This window comes from Melospiza georgiana, unplaced genomic scaffold (genome assembly GCF_028018845.1).
Source record: "Melospiza georgiana isolate bMelGeo1 unplaced genomic scaffold, bMelGeo1.pri scaffold_29, whole genome shotgun sequence".
Taxonomy (NCBI): domain Eukaryota; kingdom Metazoa; phylum Chordata; class Aves; order Passeriformes; family Passerellidae; genus Melospiza; species Melospiza georgiana.
In genome coordinates, this window is record NW_026652215.1 from 4894455 (window position 1) to 4912418 (window position 17964).

Sequence of the window (17964 nt, forward strand, 5' to 3'; positions counted from 1 at the left end):
ACAGACACAGCTGCACTGGCTCAGCAGCCCCTGTTTGCATTGCAAACAGCAGGGGGAGCACCCCCATGCTGTTGGTGTGGGGACATGAACCTGAGGGAGCACAAATGCCATCAGCCCCTGGGGCCAGCAAGGGCTGGGGGATGGCAAGGAAACCACCCGGGTTTGTCCTGGCCTCTGCACTCAGCCAGAAAGTTTGTTCCCATCAGCTGGGAGTGCCTGTGAGTGCCATCCTGTGGGTGCCCTGTGATGGCACTCAGGGTGATCTCTTCCATAACCTTGCTGGGCACCCAGGTCAGGCTGACAGGCCTGGAGGTCCCCAGATCCTCCTTCCAGCCCTTCTTGGGGATGGGCTCACACTGGCACCTCCAGTCCTCTAGGAGCTCCCTGCTGAGCCAGCACTGATGGTAAATGATGGAGCGCAGCCTGGGGAGCTCATCTACAGCTCCCTCATTGCCCTAGGATGGATCCTGTCTGCTCCCATTCACCTGTGAGCATCTGAGTGGCTCAGCAGGTCACCCACTGCTTCCTCCTGGATTCCAGGGGCTGTTCTGCTCCCTGTGCCCATCTACCAGCTCAGGAGAACACTTGTCCTGAGGATATCCTCCCCTAATATCGAAAATTGAAAAATACTAGGGGTAAAGTAGCTCATCCTTTTCCTTATCTTGTGTTAGTATATTCTCCTCTGCAACCAATAAAGAGTAGAGGTTCTCCTACTCCTCCTTTTTTTACTATTATTTTTTTATAAAAACATTTTTATTCTTTTTGCAGAACCCTTCAGGTTAAGTTTTAATAGAGTTTTCAACTCTCAGCTTTTCTTTCTGTATGACCCAGCAACATCCTTAAAGACTTCCTGAGTTGCTGGTCCTTTTTCCACCCCTGAGTCTCCAGAAAAGCTCCATGGGCAGCCAGGACAGTCATTTTCCTCACTAGCTCATCTTCTGCCGCACTGGGACAGGCTGCTTCTTCCCCCTTATGATTACTTTCTTGAAATGTGTCCATCCTTCCTGGATCCCTTTGTTGTTAAGGGCTGTTTCCCTTAAAGCAATCAGTACCTGATTATGTATTCCCCAAATCTGCAGCCTAAACAGGCCAAAGTCTGCCCTTCCTATTTCCAGTGCAGAAGTTTTGCTGCTGCCCCTCCCTCTTTCACAGAACATTGAACACTTCATTATTTCATGGTCACTGTGCCCCAGGCAGACTCTGAGCCCCACATCTGCCACCAGTCCTTCTCTGTTTGTGAACAGCAGCAGACAGAGCTTTCCTTGGCAGTGGGAGTGCTACCAAAAATTTAATAAAACAGAAAATTCCTTAACCCCAATGTAGCATTAAGAAGCAGCATTCTTTATTCAGCTGGATGCACAGGGGAGAGCTCCTCCAAAAGATGTGCATGCTGAGTACAGGAAAGTTTCTGTTTATATTCTGTGTTTTGTATACATATTAATTGATTGTCCTGGACTAAAAATACATATGATAATCATTTCCCCAAAATCATTAATATATTTCCCCTCCCCTTTACCCATGCATTCTCCTGTCCTGGGGGTCTCCCTGGTGGTCCCTGGTGGTCGTGGACCCCAATGTTCCCATTGGCCTGGCTGAGCTGGCAGGACCCTGAGGCTGCTGAACTTCCAGTTCCCTTCTCACACAATGGGCACTGTGTGGTTTCCACAGGCCTGGGGTTGTGGAGAACAAGCTCCAGGTGTGAGCTCACCTGGTGAAGACAATTTATCATCTGGTACCATGTGGTCACAGAGTGGGCTATGACATCACAGAGTGGGTTAGGTGAGGTCATCGAGCAGCCATGGCATCATAGTCTGCCTTTGTGACATCAGAGATCCAGCTGTGACATCACAGGGCAGAGGTCTGACATCACAGTGCAGACAATGACATCACAGACTCTGGTGTGACATCATAGACCAGCTGTGTGACATTGGAGAATGGGCTGTGACATCCCAGAGCAGGCTGTGACATCCCAGAGGGGCTGTGTGACACCCCGGGGGGGGTGTGTGACATCCCAGCACGGCTGTGTCAGGTCACTGGGTTGGTCACTCTGCCCTAGCTCCCCCTCACAGTTTCTCCCAACAAGTCCAATGCTGTTCATGCCCAGCAGGGTCCCTGTCCCCCGGGATCCCCCCAGCCCACCTGGAGCCACAGCCTCCACCAAAGGATGTTCCACAGGATCCACCCCAGAGCCTGACATGGGGACAAGGGGCCAGGGCTGTGTGACCAGGACATCAAGGACAGGGATTATCCAGGTCACTGTGGCCTGGGTTGGGTTCCCCAGGACAGGAAAGATGTCTGGCAGCTGGAGCAGGGTCTGGGAAGGGCCTCCAAGGTGGGGCTGGAGCCCTTGGGCTGTGAGCAGAGGCTGAGGGAGCTGGGCTTGTCCAGCCTGGAGCAGGGAAGGCTGAGGGGCTCCTCATGCCAGCCTGGCAGTGCCAGCCAGGAGGGGATGGAGAACACAGAGCCAGGCTCTTCACAGGGGGCTGGGGGGAGACAAAAGCCAATGGGTGGAAGGGGAAAGAGGGGAGATCAGCCAGGGCATGAGGAAATGAAATGAGTCAGGCTGCTTTCAGCATTTCCTCAACACCAAGAGCAGCCTGACCTCCCTTCTCCATCCACCACTGATAGATTTGCAAATCAGGAATTGTTTGAGCTGTTCTGTCCTCAGTCCAGGACAAGAATCCTGATACAAGAACGTAATTGTGTTTATATCTATCACAGAACCACACTAGTCAAAAATTAATTTTAGTATGCATATCAGTTGTGAATAGTGGACTCATCAGACATACTGGGACATTGCACATAGATCAGGGAAGAGTTTGTAATTGTGTGATTGTTATTTTAATTGTGTAATTTTTATTACGTAGTATCCTGTTCAACTGTGGTCAGTTGGCTAGGTCCAGTGTGGGCTGGGGGGAGCTCACATTTGCACAAGGCTGCTCTGAGTGCCAGCCTTGGATGGGGAAAATGGTGGGGTGGGGGTAGGGACAGAGTCTGATATATTGTCAGCCATGAAAGGTCCTGATTTTCATACCCAGTCAAACTGCATGAGGAGGTACTTGGATTCAATGTCAATTGGAGATTGCACATTTCAATGAATTACTAGTAAAAAAAAATTACAGGACCTAAAAAAATATTTTCTTCCTGTTTTTTTAAATTCAGGGTATTCACATTGAATTGGCTTCTGAAATCTGACTAATTAACCACACATTTGATTTCAACGCTTAAATCAAATTATTCCGAGAAGCTTAGCTTCTTTAGCTGTTCTGAATGTTAATGAGCCCTGGGACACTGAATTCCTGCACTGAAGAGCTGAAGGCTGAACAAGCCTCTGGAGCAGGAAAATTCAGCAGCAGCCTCCAAGGTGCTGAGGATGTCAGCAGCCCCCACTGAGGCCATCCCTGCCCAGAGACCGTGGGGGAATGGGCAGACAAGGAGAGCGTCCCTGGGGCTGGGGCAGCACAACTCAGAGGCAGCAGCGGCTCCAGCTGGGCAATGGAGTGTGGAATGTGGCTGGGAAAGCCCTGCCTGGGCTGTGCCAAGCAGGGCACTCAAGCCCTGACTTCCATCCAATAGAAAACTCTGTCAAGGAGATATTTAAAAGGAATTACAATTGTTTCTGTATTCTGAATTGGACTTCCTGGAGAAATACCAACAAGAGATCCTCAGGAGCTCAAAACAACAAAACAATCTTTACTGGTAACTTTGGAAAATCAGAGAATTTTTGGCAAAAGGTTTAATATGACATTCAATCAACAAAGAACACTTCTTAAAGCACTGACTTGGCCCATTCAACTACACAAACGCTAAGCTATTTGAATTTTACATTACACAAATTTGCAAAAGGACCAAAATAGAAGAAAAGGACAGAAAGAGAGAGAGGCAAAAAGGATACAGAGGAGCATACACAGACGTACCAACTCCTGGATTCCAGTAGCGTTCAGATGGAAATTCCAAGAGGAGGTAGGGTCAAGATGAGTGCTTGTCTTGTGGTCAGCCTGCAATACCCCTTGGTCTTCCTGGGCCCTTCCCCCAGGTGGGACTGTGGGTCATTTGGTCCCTCAGGAGCTGGGCTGGGGCTGCAGAGGTGGCTGTGGAGCATTGCCTGTGCTGTGCCAGGGACTGGCAGCCACTGCTGGGCTGGGATAGAGGCTCTGGGGGGATTGGGGTTCCAGGGCAGGGCAGGGCTGGGGTTCCAGGGCAGGGGAGGGCTGGACCTGCCCCTTCCTCCCCTATTGGAATAAGATCCAATATTACCAGGTAGATTGTGCCTGGGCTCCTCTGACCCCTGCTCCTGGGCCAAAGGCGGCAACTGTGGTGTTTCACCTCAGAGACACTTTTGGCTGGCTGGATGGTGCAGCTGAGCACCGAAACAAGTCCTGGCTTGTAGAAACTCAGTTTGCCTCGGGTGAGAAGGCTTCAGGCTAAGGTGAGGAGGAAAAGGAGACAGATTCTGCCGGAGGGTTAATATCAAGAGTTTATTCCATGGTCACAGACGTCTGAATCTTAGGTAACATCTCCAACAGAATCCTCACCGCATGGCCTGAGTGACTTTTTAGGCTCCGGGGGAAGGGGGAGGGAAGGGACAGGTGAGCCACCAACCAGGGGGGAGGGGCAGGGTCTCAGGCAACGATGACACCCAGACAGACCAATGACCTCTGGGCACAGGGGCATCTTTTGAACCTGAGCAACCACCTTGCTGGAATGTTAAGACTGATTGACAGCCCCGCAGGGGGCGAGGGGGAAGGGGAAGAGAGATATTGCCACACCTGGGAAGGGGCTGGGAAGTTTAAAACAGGAAATTGCAACACACTGCAACACTCCCCACACAGGAAATGTCTTGAGCCAAGAAACTCCTCCACTCTGTCACAATAGGGAATACTGGAGGTGAAATCCCAATTCTGGCCATGGGCACCTAGATAAGAAGGACAGTTCTTTTCCTTAGGAATGAAAGCCCCAGTTCTCAGTAAATTTCTGGTTTGATTGTTTGGATTCTGTTTGGTTTTGTTGTTGCTTTGTTTCCTTGTTGTGCCTGAAGTGTCCAGTCACCAGCAGAGTGACTCTTGCCAAGGAACTTTGTGCTGCTGTCCCTTAATATTCAGTCTGGTTTTTGCTGCTCCCTTGCTGGGGATTTTTTCAGCGCTCTCAAGGCCTCGTTGGTAACAGGGTGAAGGAGCCCTGGCCCAGGCTCTGGCCCTGGGGGACATGGGGACGCTGCCGGGGGGTCCCTGTCCCTCTATTCCACCCCAGGGCCCCGGCCCCCTGTCCCCGTGTCAGGCTCTGGGGTCGATCTCGTGGAGCATCCTCTGGGGGAGGCTGTGGGACTGGGGGGGGGGGACCCGGAGGGACAGGGGACCCCGCTGTGCATGAGCAGGGTTGGACTGCTCTGGGGGGAGCTGTGAGGGGGGCTGGGGCAGAGTGACCTCCCCAGGGACCTCACACAGCCCCTGTGATGTCACACTGCCCCTGTGATGTCACACTACCCCCGTGATGTCACACTACCCCCGTGATGTCACACTGCCCCTGTGATGTCACACTGCCCCTGTGATGTCACACAGCCCCTGTGATGTCACACTGCCCCTGTGATATCCCAGAGCCAACTCTGAGACTCCACGCTATGATGTGATACAGCTGCTCTGTGATGTCACAGAAGTCTCTGTGATGTCAGAAAGTCACTCTATGATTTCACAATCTCTACTGTGATGTCACAGCCTGCTCTGTGATGTTACACAGCCACCCAGTGTTGTCACAGCCCACTCCCTGATGTCACAGAGCCACCTTCTATGATGGCAGGATCTGCTCTATGGCCTCACACTCTATGATGTCACAGCCAGCTCTGTGATGTAACAACCCCCCTCAGTGATGTCACAAAACCCTCTCTGTGATGTCATACTGACACTCTGTAAGGTCACAGCACATACTTTGACCTCAATGCCAGCTCTATTATGTCATGCAGCCATGCCATGATCTCACAGCCTGTTCTGTGATGTCACAAAGTCCCCTCTATGACGCTGTAGCTGCTCAGTGACCTCACACAACAAATTCTGTGATGTCACAGCCCAATCTGTGACCTCACACAGCCCACTCTGTGCTGTCACTCAGCCCCTTGCTGACATCGCAGCTGCTCTGTGCCTCTATGACACAGCCACAGAGGTGCTGCTGTGACACAGCCCCCTCTGGGCCATCCCACAGCCCCTGCCAGTGCTGAGCCCCTGTGAGCTCTGTCTGTGCCCTGCTGGTGTCCCTGAGGGGCCCTGGCAGTGCCCCAGCCCTGCTGGGCTGTGCACAGGAGCTGCTCCTGGCCAGAGCTGTCTCTCTGCAGCGCTGCCCTTGCCAGGAGCTGCCTCTGGGCCAGGAGCGCGGCCCAGCTCAGCAGCACAGACACAGCACAGGGACTTTATTGAGCCTCTGGGGCTTTGGTGCTCTTTGCATCAGACTCAGTCCCTCAAAGTGTGCTCCAAAAACCTTCTCAGGGACTCAAAAAGAGGGTGAAACACTGAAGTTTCTCATACTTTAAATAGATCCATCTGAGAGACAGGACTGAGAAAATGTCCCCAGGTCCTAGGTAGAGAAGAACACTGGTGGCAGTGATGACAGCAGGGGACAAGCAAGGGAAAGGTGTCTCTGCTGCTGAGCAAACCTTCGCCTCTGTCCCTGCAGGCTGTCGGTATCCCCGGCTGCCCCACCTGGCTGGGCCCTTCCTTTGCTGACAGCTCTGCCTCCTGCCTGCCTCTGCCTGCCCACACAAAGCCTGGGGCTGCTCCAGGCTCCTGCTGGGGACATGCTGCACCACAGCCCTGCCCTGACAGGGAAATTCCTTTCTGCTGGTGTTCAGTCTGGACCTCCCAAGCTGCACTTGGTGCTATTAGGTCTTCTTCAGTCTTATTCCTACTATGAAGAAAAGCTCCAGCCTCTCTGAAACCACCCATCCATCCCTCCCAGGCTATTCCCTTTCAATCCTCAGTCTCTACACCACTGACCACAGAGGCCGCAGACTCTCCCTGCTGGTTTTGTGATGAGGCCTCCAAACCCCATTCTGGGAGATTTTTGAGTCCTCTCCAAGGTCTGTGAAAAGGGAAAAATAGCATTTTTAGTTATTTTCTCCTAAATCCTACCGTGACAGAAAATGGGTCAGTATCTTTAAACTGAATGGGGACAAAATAACATTTGTTAGAAGGAGGAAATATTTTACAATTAAGAAAGTGGCAGGAAACTGCAGCTGTTTTTCCAGAGAAGTGGATTCCCCATCCCTGGAATTGTCCAAGAGCAGGAGATTTGTGCAACCTCTCCCATTGAAACCCGCTCATCCCCAGTGACAGAATTCCTGCATTGTGGGTTCTCTGATGTGCTGGGTGCCCTCACAAGGCTTCTGGCCAGAATGTCTGCTGAGGGCAGCCAGGCTGCTGCTGGGGCAGTGACCTCAAAGCCATCACCATGGTAGCCCTGTCCCCTGGGCCTGGCTCTGCCCTTTCCTCTGCCCCTGCCTTGGCTCTGCTGCCATGAAGAGTTTTGTCATTAATATCTTGTCCCCAAGGTGCTGGGGCCAATGGCTTCCCAGTCAGGCTCCTGGGGCAGAAGTGGCTTTTCAGAGCCCAGCCAGGAATGAGCCCTGAGGCAGCAGCTCTGCAGTGGTGGCCACCAGGCTGGGCTGCCAAGGGAGGCTTCTGGCCATGGCCTGCAAGCAGCTGCTGCTGCCAAGGTGCCTTTGGTGCCTCAGGCTCTCCCTGGCACAGCTCCCAGCACGGCACTCTGCCCTTGTGCCCGAGCCCTTCCCTGTGCTGGGGCTGGCCTGGGGCTTTTCCTGCAGCGGGACCTGCCCCGCTGATGGCACAGGAAAGGCAGTTCCTGCTGGAGCAGGAGGCTCTGCCTGCAATGGGCTCCAACAACTCCAGCAAGGTCCTGTTTGCAAAGCCCCCAGTAAGCAATGAAGGAGGGCAGTCACACTGCTTTGGGGGTGAATAATGCTGAAACCAGCCTGACTCCTCCATCTCAAAGTTCAACATCCTCAGAGGGAGCTGAAGCTGTGGCAGAGCTGGAAAAATCCCCAGAGAAAGGAACAACCAAGTGACACCACTGAGAGCTTGTGCAGCGCTGCTGAGCTGGCCCAGCCTGGGCACATCTGACTGACAGGGCAGCACTTCAGATGAGAAAAGCCCCATCCCAAATTTTAATGGCAGCATCTCCTGACATTTCCCTTCTTGAGGGGTGTAGGGATTCCTCCCAGTGGTGGGGACACCCTGAAGGTCACTGCTGCAGGCTGAGCCAAAGGGAATTGCCCATGGTCATTGGTCTGGGGGAGTGACATAAATCTCTGCTTAATTACAGATTTTCCTTAATACAGTTGCCTTGAAAAAATTTCCTAGTGCTCTGTATAATATATTTTACGTCTCTTACATCCTGGCATGAATATTTCTGATTAAGGAAATTTTGTCTAATCATTACCATAATAGAGAAAATATATTTATATAAATATATCTGCCCATGACAGGAACCCCTGTGAGTGTCTGGGACATCCTGGCCCTTTGGCAGCCTGGGGACTCCTGGGATGTCACTGTGGAGCCCCCATGAGTGCCTGTGACAGATCGCTGCCTTTGCAGCACAAGGTCCCCTGGGATGTCACCATGGAATGGCTGTGACTGCCTCTGAGCACAGGGCTCTTTACCATCCCCAGAAAGCCCTGGGAAGTCTCCATGGAGCCCCTGTCTGTGCCTGTGACATTCCAGCTCTGGAATAGCCTGGAGACTCTTGGAAGGTCCCCAAGGAACCCCTCTGAGGACCTGTGACAAATCTGATCCTAAGCAGGAAACGATCACCAGCCCCCTGTTGCTATGGTCAGTTTCCATGGCAACCATCACCAGACCCCTGTTGCTATGGGATGTTTCCATGGCAACCATCACCAGACCCCTGTTGCTATGGGATGTTTCCGTGGCAACCATCACCAGACCCCTGTTGCTATGGTCAGTTTCCATGGCAACCATTCCCAGCCCTCTGTTGCTATGGTCAGTTTCCATGGCAACCATCCCCAGCCCCCTGTTGCTATGGTCAGTTTCCATGGCAACCATCACCAGACCCCTGTTGCTATGGGATGTTTCCGTGGCAACCATCACCAAACCCCTGTTGCTATGGTCAGTTTCCATGGCAACCATCACCAGCTCCCTGTTGCTATGGTCAGTTTCCATGGCAACCATCCCCAGCCCCCTGTTGCTGTGCTCAGTCCCTTGGCAGCTCCATGGAGACCCCATGCCGGGGTGGTTGCCATGGACACCAGCTCAGGCCTGCAGCCACAGCCCGTTGCCATGGCAACCACTGGCAGCCCCATCCCCAGGCTCATGGGATCCCAGAACCACAGAATTGGCTGAGCTGGGAGGGACCCATCAGGATCCTCCAGTCCAACTGCTGGCCCTGCACAGGACACCCCAACAATGCCAGCCTGGGCCTGGCAGCGCTGTCCAAACGCTGCTGGAGCTCAGAGAGCCCTGGAGCTGGGACCCTTCCCTGGGGAGCCTGGGCAGGGCCCCAGCAGCCTCTGGGCAAAAACCTTTTCCTGACATCCAACCGGAGCCTGCCCCGACTCAGCTGCAGCCGTTCCCTCCACTCCTGTCCCTGGGTCCCAGAGGGAAGAGGTTCCCACAGCCCCAACCAGGGACCCGCTCCCAAGGCTGTTGCCATGGCCACCAGGGCTGGGACCAGCTGGGATGCTCGGTTTCCAGGGGCCAGGGTTCAGGAATGGGATTCCCCAATTTCCTGCTCTTGCTAAAACCGCGCTGCCCTCGCTGCCCTCCCACCTCCCATGGAAACCACAAAGGCAAAGATCCTGGGCTGGGATAAGAACAATTTATTGGGAACAACAATGATATAAGGAACGAATGGAACAGAAACAATATTGATAACAGAGTGTATAAATAAAACTGTTTACAGGGAAAACTAAAGCACAACTTACTGGGTCTGCCTTGCCACGTATTTCCTCCTGCCTGGAAAGCACACTCTTCTCCTCAGGGACAGAGAGAGAGACAGAGAGAGTGTCCCTTTCCTGTCCCTGGCAATGACCTGAGGTGGGAGTGAATGTAATGACACAGTCATGGCAAGACCCTCATGTTCTTCCATCCCACATCATGTCATTGGCAGAGGCAGGAAAAGGGACAGGTGTCTTCCTAGCATGGATCCGAAGGAAAAATGGATCACCAGGGCTCTTCCCAACATGGATCCTCCAACTATGGATGAAGTTGGGGCAGTGCACAAAAGTCCTCCTGCATTGGGGCATTGGCAGAGCTTCCCTTCCAGGTGCCTCCGTTGGTGTCTGGTTAAGACAGAGATCTGGGTGAAGCTTTTCCCACACTGGGGACACTCGTAGGGCCTCTCCCTCTCCCCAGTGTGGATGTGCCGGTGCCTGATGAGGTTGGAGTTGTGCTTGAAGCCCTTCCCGCACTCAGGGCAGCGCAAGGGCCTCTCATCCGTGTGAATCCGCTTGTGCCGGAGAAGACTGGAACTGCTCTAAAACCTCTTCTGACACTGGGGACACTCGTAGGGCCCCTTCCCAGTGTGGATGCGTTGATGTATGACAAGGGCAGAGCTGGAGCTGAAGCCCTTCCCACATTCCCCACACTCATAAGGCCAATCTCCAGCTGGATCCTCTGGCTGATCAGAGTGCTGCTCTGCCTGAAGCTCTTCCCACACTCCAAGCACTTGTGGAGCTTGTGCCCATCATGAAGCTGCCCCTGGACTACCAGCTCTGAGTTCTGGCTGAAGCTCTGTCCACCTTCCTGGCTCAGGGTGGGTCTTTCCTCCTCAGAGAACCCTGGGTTGGGTTTGGAGCACCTCCTCCTCATGGGGGATCTCCAGGGCTTTTCCTCCCCATTGGATTCTTTTCCCATGGAGCCACTCAAACCGGTCTCTTCCATGTGGTTCTGCTGTGGGGATTTGTCGTCCCTGATCTTGATCCTCAGCTCCTTCTCTGGTAGAGTAAGGACAAGCACAGGATGGGATTTCCCTCCGTGAAGAGGGATGGGGAAGGAGATCCCCCCAGTGCATTCCCAGCAGGATGGCGTTGGCAGCGGGGTTGTCCTGCATAGAGGGGATTTTCTGGGCTGGGAGATGGAGCAGGAGAGAGGGGCAAAGGGGCACTGACTTCCTCCTCACCTGCCTGGGTATCCTGGGGCATCTTCCTCTTCCTCGCAGCCTTCTCCTCCATCAGGTGAAGGTTTGGGAATGGGAAATCCTGGTTTGGGGTAAAACAAGGTGTGAATCCTTGGATTGGGAATTCCTCCCAACCAAATCCATCTCCAGAAGTTATCTGGTGCCCATAAAAATTTCCAAAAATCAAGAGTGAATTAAAAAAAGCCACCAGGAGCATCCCATTTCCAGTCTCATCCCTCTGGGGTTCTGGTGGTCCCCTGTCTCAGGGCTGCTGGGGATCCCATGGGTCCTGGGGATCCCTCTCTCCAGGGTCCTGCTTAGGGATGCTGGGGGATTTCAGGGTCCCCCACTCCAGCCTCCCCCCAGTCCAGTCACTTGGGGGTCCTCTCTCTTCCCGCAACCCTGTCCTGGATTAGGGCAAATTTGGGAGAAAACCTCCAAAGGGGTTTTCTCTAAAAAGCAAATTCAAGCAGCCACTCCCCCAACCAGATCAGGAAAAGACTTCCTCGGAGAAAAGGGGAAAAAACCTCTTTATTTAACAGGCAAAGCATTCATCAGCACAAAAAATGAACAACATTAAACAATAAAACCTCTTGCCGCTACAAAAGAGATGACAATCTCAGAAAGTCCTTCTGTGGGCTGTAGCTCTGCTCACTCAGTCTCTAATCAGTCTCATGTCAGTCCTTCCACTGCTGGAAATGCTGCGGCCCAGGCTCAGCCTGGTGGGCCACAGGTGGGAGCTGCCAGCGGTGTTCTGGGTGTTCAGTCCAGAGCAGGTTTAAACAGCTCCAAAGATAAAGAAAAACCATACTCCAGGGAACTTCTCTGCCTCAGAGAGTTAAAACTAACGAAAAGCAAAGGAGAGCTCTGTCCTGCTGTCTGTCAGCAGACAACTGATACCTTAGGTTTTAAGTTTTTCTGTTCTGTTTTGGTGTGCAGCTTTTAGCTTTATATTAAGTGTTACTGGGATCTTTTCACAGAGTGTTGAAGACAAAACAATCATCTTCTAGCTGGAGACTCAAGGACAATCTCTTCAAACTTCAGGCCCAAAGCATAAACAACATGAAAAGAGGAGGGCGGGCAAGCAAGCAAGGAGGATTAAACTTCATAATTGGAAGCTATTAATTGGGCAGTTAACTCCTATATGCAAATAGACTAAAACTCATAAAAATGTGAGATCTCATGACCAAGCCCTCTTTTGCTCCCATCTTGGAGCCATCCAGGCAGAGCCACAGCTGTGCCTCCGGTACTGCCAGGGTGTGGCCTTTGAAAGCATTTCAGTAAAAATCCACTTTATTCCTATCAGCTCCATCTGGCCACTGTTCCAGCTCCTTAAGGCATCACAACAGTCCAGGAGCCGGAATGCGGAGGAGTGAGTGCAGTGTATGAAAACAAACTACTGCTTCTTCCTCCTCCCCTTCGCTCTCAGAACCAGCCTTAAAGGTGCAGAACTCATTTCTGGGCTAAACAGACGGATGGGGTACGAGCATCATGAAGTCACCCCAGGACACCCCTCTCAGGGTCAGGGGGTCCCGTCCCCGCCTCATCTCCGGGCTGCCGGGGGTCCCCCAGCTCCGGTATCGCCCCTTCCCCTCTCCCCGCCCCGGGGGTCCCCCGTTCCACAGCCCCGGCTCTCACGGGGATCCCCAAAACCAATGTCCCGCCCCGTCGGTACCGGGCCATCCCCACGTGGACCCCTGGAACCCTCCCGAGGGGCGATCGCGGCTTCTCTGCCCCCGAAAAAGCTCCTCTTAGGGAGCCCGGGGATATCCGGGGCTCGAGTCCGGGATCTGCCGGCTCCGAACACTCTCCAAAAAATCCTCCCTGAGACCCCTGGCTGGAGCCGGGGTGAGCTCGGCCTCCGCCCTCCCCTGCGGCTCGGGGCTGGGGGCGATGCTCCCGGGGCAGGGGGTGCTGCAGGCTCGGCGTGCGGGCGCTGCGAGCGCCGCGATTCTCCCCCTCCTGCTCCTGCTCCTGCTCCTCCTCTCCCTCCTCTTCCTCCCGCAGTTCCTCCGCTGCCAGCCCGGACCCCCCTTTCCCACCGCTCTGCCCCGCGGCCCCGCAGCACCGGCTGCTGGCTGGGGGAGCCCCCGATCGGCCCCAGGGCTGGGCAGGGGCTCGGGGACCCCCCCGGGGCGGATCCGTCCCCCGGCCCGAGCCCCAAATTCCGCTCCGGGGCCGCCGGGCTCTGCGGGCCCGCCTGGCAACCGGTGAGTCATCGGCGAGAAATGCTCTGGTTGGCTGGAAATTGGTTAGCGCCTCTTCTGATTGGCTGGAATTTTGAAAGGCGCTGCGCCCTGCGGGTGTCCCCGAGAGCTGCGGAGTCCGGGTTGGGGCTTTTCCCTCTTCCTTTCGCTCTGAGAACATTTCTGATTTCTTTCTCTCCCTCGCTCCTTTCCATTTCTTGTTCAGTACAATCCGAGTTCGAGCCGATCGACAGGTTGCGTTCTCACGGTGTCATTTGCACCTTCACTCAGGCGTGAGAACGTCGGAGAGCCCCCCAGCCCCGAGCACCCTCAGCGGTGAGAGGGACACAGAGCCCCTGGTCCCCAGCCCTGCACAGGCATTTCCTGAGGCCAGAGGGATGGAGACCCCCCGAGCATCCCCCAGAGGGAGGGGACAGAGACTGCCCCGAGCATCCCCTGGGCTGAGAGGGACAGAGACTGCCCCGAGCACCCCCTGGCACACGGGTGAGAGGGAGGGAGACCCCCCAGGCATTCCCTGGGGTGAGAATGATGGAGACCCTCTGGGGAATGGCCTGGGGTGAAAAGGACAAACGCCTGGGGAATGGCCTGGGGTGACAGGGACAGGGACCCTCCCCAGCCCCTTCCAAGCATCCCCCAGGGTGAGAGGCACAGAGCGTCCCCTGGGCACCGGACAAAATAAACTTTGCAGAAATCAAACTTAACTCTGCATAAAATACTTCAATGAATATTTGCTTTTCCCACAAGTCACGTAATGAAAACGCAAACAAATCCCAAAATTTTATAAACTGACAATAGAAGCTGTTTTGTGGCAAATCTAAATTCTATTGGTCCTGCACAGCTCCAGCTCAGCTGCTGGCAGGTTCCAATAAAAGAAAAGTGGAAATTAGGCCCAATACAGAATATGAAAAGGAAGGGGAAGCTCTGTGTAGCTGTCGCAAAGGTGACAGGGACAAAGAGAAAATTTATTCTAACATTTGGCAAAGTCGCCCAGCCTGTGAAAAAGCGTGACAGGGACCGAGACCTCCCCTGGAGGGGGCAAAGTGTGACATTGTCCCCTGTGTGTGTGGCCTTCCCAGGGTGGGGGTTTTACACCTGAGCCAGTTTGGGTAAGGGGGGTGGTGTTCACCCACCCAAGCAGGGATTACCCCACTGTTTCAGGTTGCAATGCAAGATGTAACCAAATGCATGTTTTCAATCACCATCTTCATCAACTGCTATAAACAGGTGGGGTAGTGTTCTTTATGGCTTCCATGACTCATCCCTGATAATGCTCTCCAGGTGAGATACGTTCTGCTAATGGGCCATTGAGTGTCACTGCAGGACTGATAAAATTCCATCATACCATTGTGGGATGCTCCGCCCAGGGGGAGGATCCAAGCATTCCTACATGGATGTAGGCTGAGGCTTTCAACATCAGGAGCAGCTCGCCTACTGGATTCCCAGAGGACAAGAGCTCTATAGCCACCATTGGACCTTCAGAGGAGGACCAGACCCTTCTACAGGATCACTGCTTCGACAGAATCACGTTGATCACTCCAACAGGACTGCAGCCACCATTTAATAAGACTGCTTCCACCACCCTGCCCAGCAGGGTGTCAGGTTATATCCTGACTCTGTCAGTTTAAGGCAGTGTTTCTGTATCATTGCCTTGATCCTTATTTTGTTATTGAATTGGAATTCGTGCCCGACCCAAGCGCTGCACTTGTGGCTCCAGCATTGCTTTCCAACAAAAACAGGGGAAGGCAAACCTCGTGCAGCTCATGGTATTTTAGAGTGTCTAAAACTCGCTAAGTCATTGATCTTAGAGGTGAGATGCATTTAGAACTCATGGCATGGAGAAGTAGTGCAAGATGGAAAAGGGGAAAACAGAAATAAACTGAGGAAAACATTTCAGATGATTTCTTTCTATTTTCATTTCACTTCTGGAAAGCTGTTTCAGTTTTCCAGGAATCTTCTCCATAGTCCTGTCTGCCCTTTTCAAAAACATTTCCTGGAGAATGAGGTCGAGCTCCTGTCACAAGATGTGCCACCAACTGTGGCTTCTCTTGGCTTTCCACACTGTGCCTGCAGCAGGACTATTGCAGCAAAGCAGGACAAAGGTTTGGAGAACTTGACAACTTGTCCTTTCTTTTCCTGGTGGACTGGGGAGTTGTGCTATGGGTAAGGTTTTCATTGTTCCTGTTCCAGGCTAAGAAAACAGGAGGTGGTACAAAGAATTGTTAGGGAATACAAGCCTGGCTGAATGCAGAGAAAGAATCTGCAGAGCCTGCAGCCACAAGTGGAGAGTGTTGTGATGATCATTCCAACCTGTCACTGGACATCTTGAAAATTACCTGGAATGTGAAAATGCTCTGACAGAGGGAGTTTGTTTCTGAATTCAGTGTGGATGATTCCACATCTGGTGCCTTGGTGCATAAATCAAGAGCACAATCAGTTCACGATAAGCACCAGAACAAGATGGACCTGTCAGAACAGCCAACTGAAACAATCTGAAAAGGAGAAATGCAGAGAATGACTTGGTGAATTTTGCCTGGAAGAAAGGGGAATTTTTTCTAATAATTATTAATACATTTTGGCTTTTGGTTTTCTTAGCAAGGCCATTTGCATCCCAGATTCGCCATGAAGTGAGAAGCCTGAGCTTGTGGAAGTGCCTGAAAGATGCCCTGTTCCTCTGCAGGGACATTCAGGCTGGAACAGGAGCTGGAGCCCTCTCTGGGGCAGCCTCCTCCGAGCTGGAAATTGTGCCATGCTGGGAGAGGAGGAGGAGGAGGAGAAGGCTGGCGCTGTGTGGCAGGAGCAGGAGGTTTGGCCGCAGGACATTCCATCTGCGCCGCTGCCCCGCAATGGGCGGCCGTGCCCGGGGCTCTGGGCCTGGCCCCATGTGCGCTGAGCTCCCTGGGCTGGGCTCAGGTTCCCGCTGGGACTGGGCAGAGCCTGGGCTCAAACTGGGGGCAGCAGCAGTGCAAAACACCTCTGGGCATCTCCGCTTCCTGCTGCTGGGAAGGAGAAATGAAGCGAGTTGAGAAGTTCTGATTTCTGTTTCTCCTGATGGATTTTTAAATTTAATTCCACATTATGGAGGCAAATTCTGTGACAGCCTCTGTCAGTTTATTCTATTTCAACAACGCCAGCAACAGGGCTGTGTTTGAGTTCTGCAAATGTGGCCTGTGTGGCTTTAATTCCCTTCATCTTAGTGTTCAGGGGCTGGTGGGCATTCCAGTATCTGATGATCTTTATGCCTGTGACAAAAATACTGACTTCACTGTCATGAAAGCACCGTGGGTAGAACCAACTGAAAGAGGCACTTGCATTTTTATGGATAAAGTTCAAGTGGCAAGCAGAAGAGGGCCAAGAGCAGCCATGATCCCAAATTCCCAAGGCAAAGGCACCAGCAGCCTCCTCCTGTCACCTCATGGTGAGTCAAAGAGCGCTGAAAACAGTGCTGGAACCCGATCCTTTCTTCCTCTGAGGGCTGGCTCAGGGCAGCACAGGTGGGCCCTGAGCAGTCAGGGCTGTGTGTGGGTGCTGGTTGCTCTGCTCCAGAATTGAGCTGGAAAAAGCCCTCAGGAGCCGAGGCAGGAGCAGGCGGGAAGGGGCCGGTGCTGCTGCTGCTCCTGGCCGGGAGCCCCAGCTGGGCCGGGCCGGCGCCCCCTGCGCTGCGGCTGCTGCTGCTGCCAGAGCCGGGCGGGACTCGGGGACAGGGAACGGACACGGGGGAACAGCAAAGGCCTGGCGGCTGTAGGGATGGTGGCGCTGGGGCCGGGGCCAGCACAGAGCTTCAGCCCGCAGTTAACCCTGAGGGAAACGCTGGGGAAAGGCTCCATTTCAGCCTTTCTGCACTTGTGGCTGTGAAGGGACTGAAATGAAAGCAGAACAAGTAGGGCCCAACCTGTTCTCCTGCCTTGGGTGGAGCCCCAAGCCTGAGGCTGAGAGGGGCTGTGAGGGGCTGTGAGAGGCCATCAGTCACGAGGTGTCATGAAGGGCCTTGAGAGGCCATGAGGGGCAATGGGGAACTCGGAGAGGCCTTAAGGCCCTGTGAGGGGCTGTGGGAGCCCAGGCCCCTCATGGAACCAAGGGTCCATCATGTCCCAACAGGGCCTTGTGTAATCAAATGGACCATGGTGACACTATGGAGCCTCATGGTATCACAGGTGCATTGTTACACAGCAGCCACAGCAGGAATGCAGAACCAAGGAGATCATTGTGACACTGCACAACTGTGCAAACCTGTGAGCCTACCAGGGAAAAGCCAGCAGAAATGCCCTGGAGAGACACACTGTAGGCTCTGGGCATTCCTCACAACTCAGGGCGAGGAAAGAGGCTTCCCCATGGTGCTCTGCAGCACTATGTTAATTTGTCCCAGTTCTGTACTCTCCCTTGGCCTTCTCTACCCCTTTAACTCTTATATGTTCATGTTCTGGTGAGTTCTCCCTTCCCTGTTTTCCCACTGGTGTGTAACCCTACCCATCCACACTGGTATTTACTATTGGTCCCTTCCATGTGTACCGCCCCTGAACCCTCAGAGCATTGGATCCCCGGTGCTCTACTCTGCACCCTCTTTCCCTGTATTTGTACCCTGGACTCTCCTTTGTTTTTGTCTTTGGCCCCTGGACACTTTCAGCAT

The 17964-nt window shown here is 53.4% G+C and overlaps 1 protein-coding gene across 1 annotated transcript in view; it reads right to left on the reverse strand.

The window, feature by feature from the left end:
* Positions 1-12680, reverse strand: part of LOC131096395 (zinc finger protein 91-like) — a 117275-nt gene extending 104595 nt beyond the window's left edge. The window contains 2 exon segments of the mRNA XM_058044735.1: positions 10286-10635; positions 12618-12680. Of these exon segments, the coding sequence (XP_057900718.1) occupies positions 10286-10635; positions 12618-12680 (413 nt within the window).
* Between the last annotated feature and the right edge of the window lie 5284 nt (positions 12681-17964).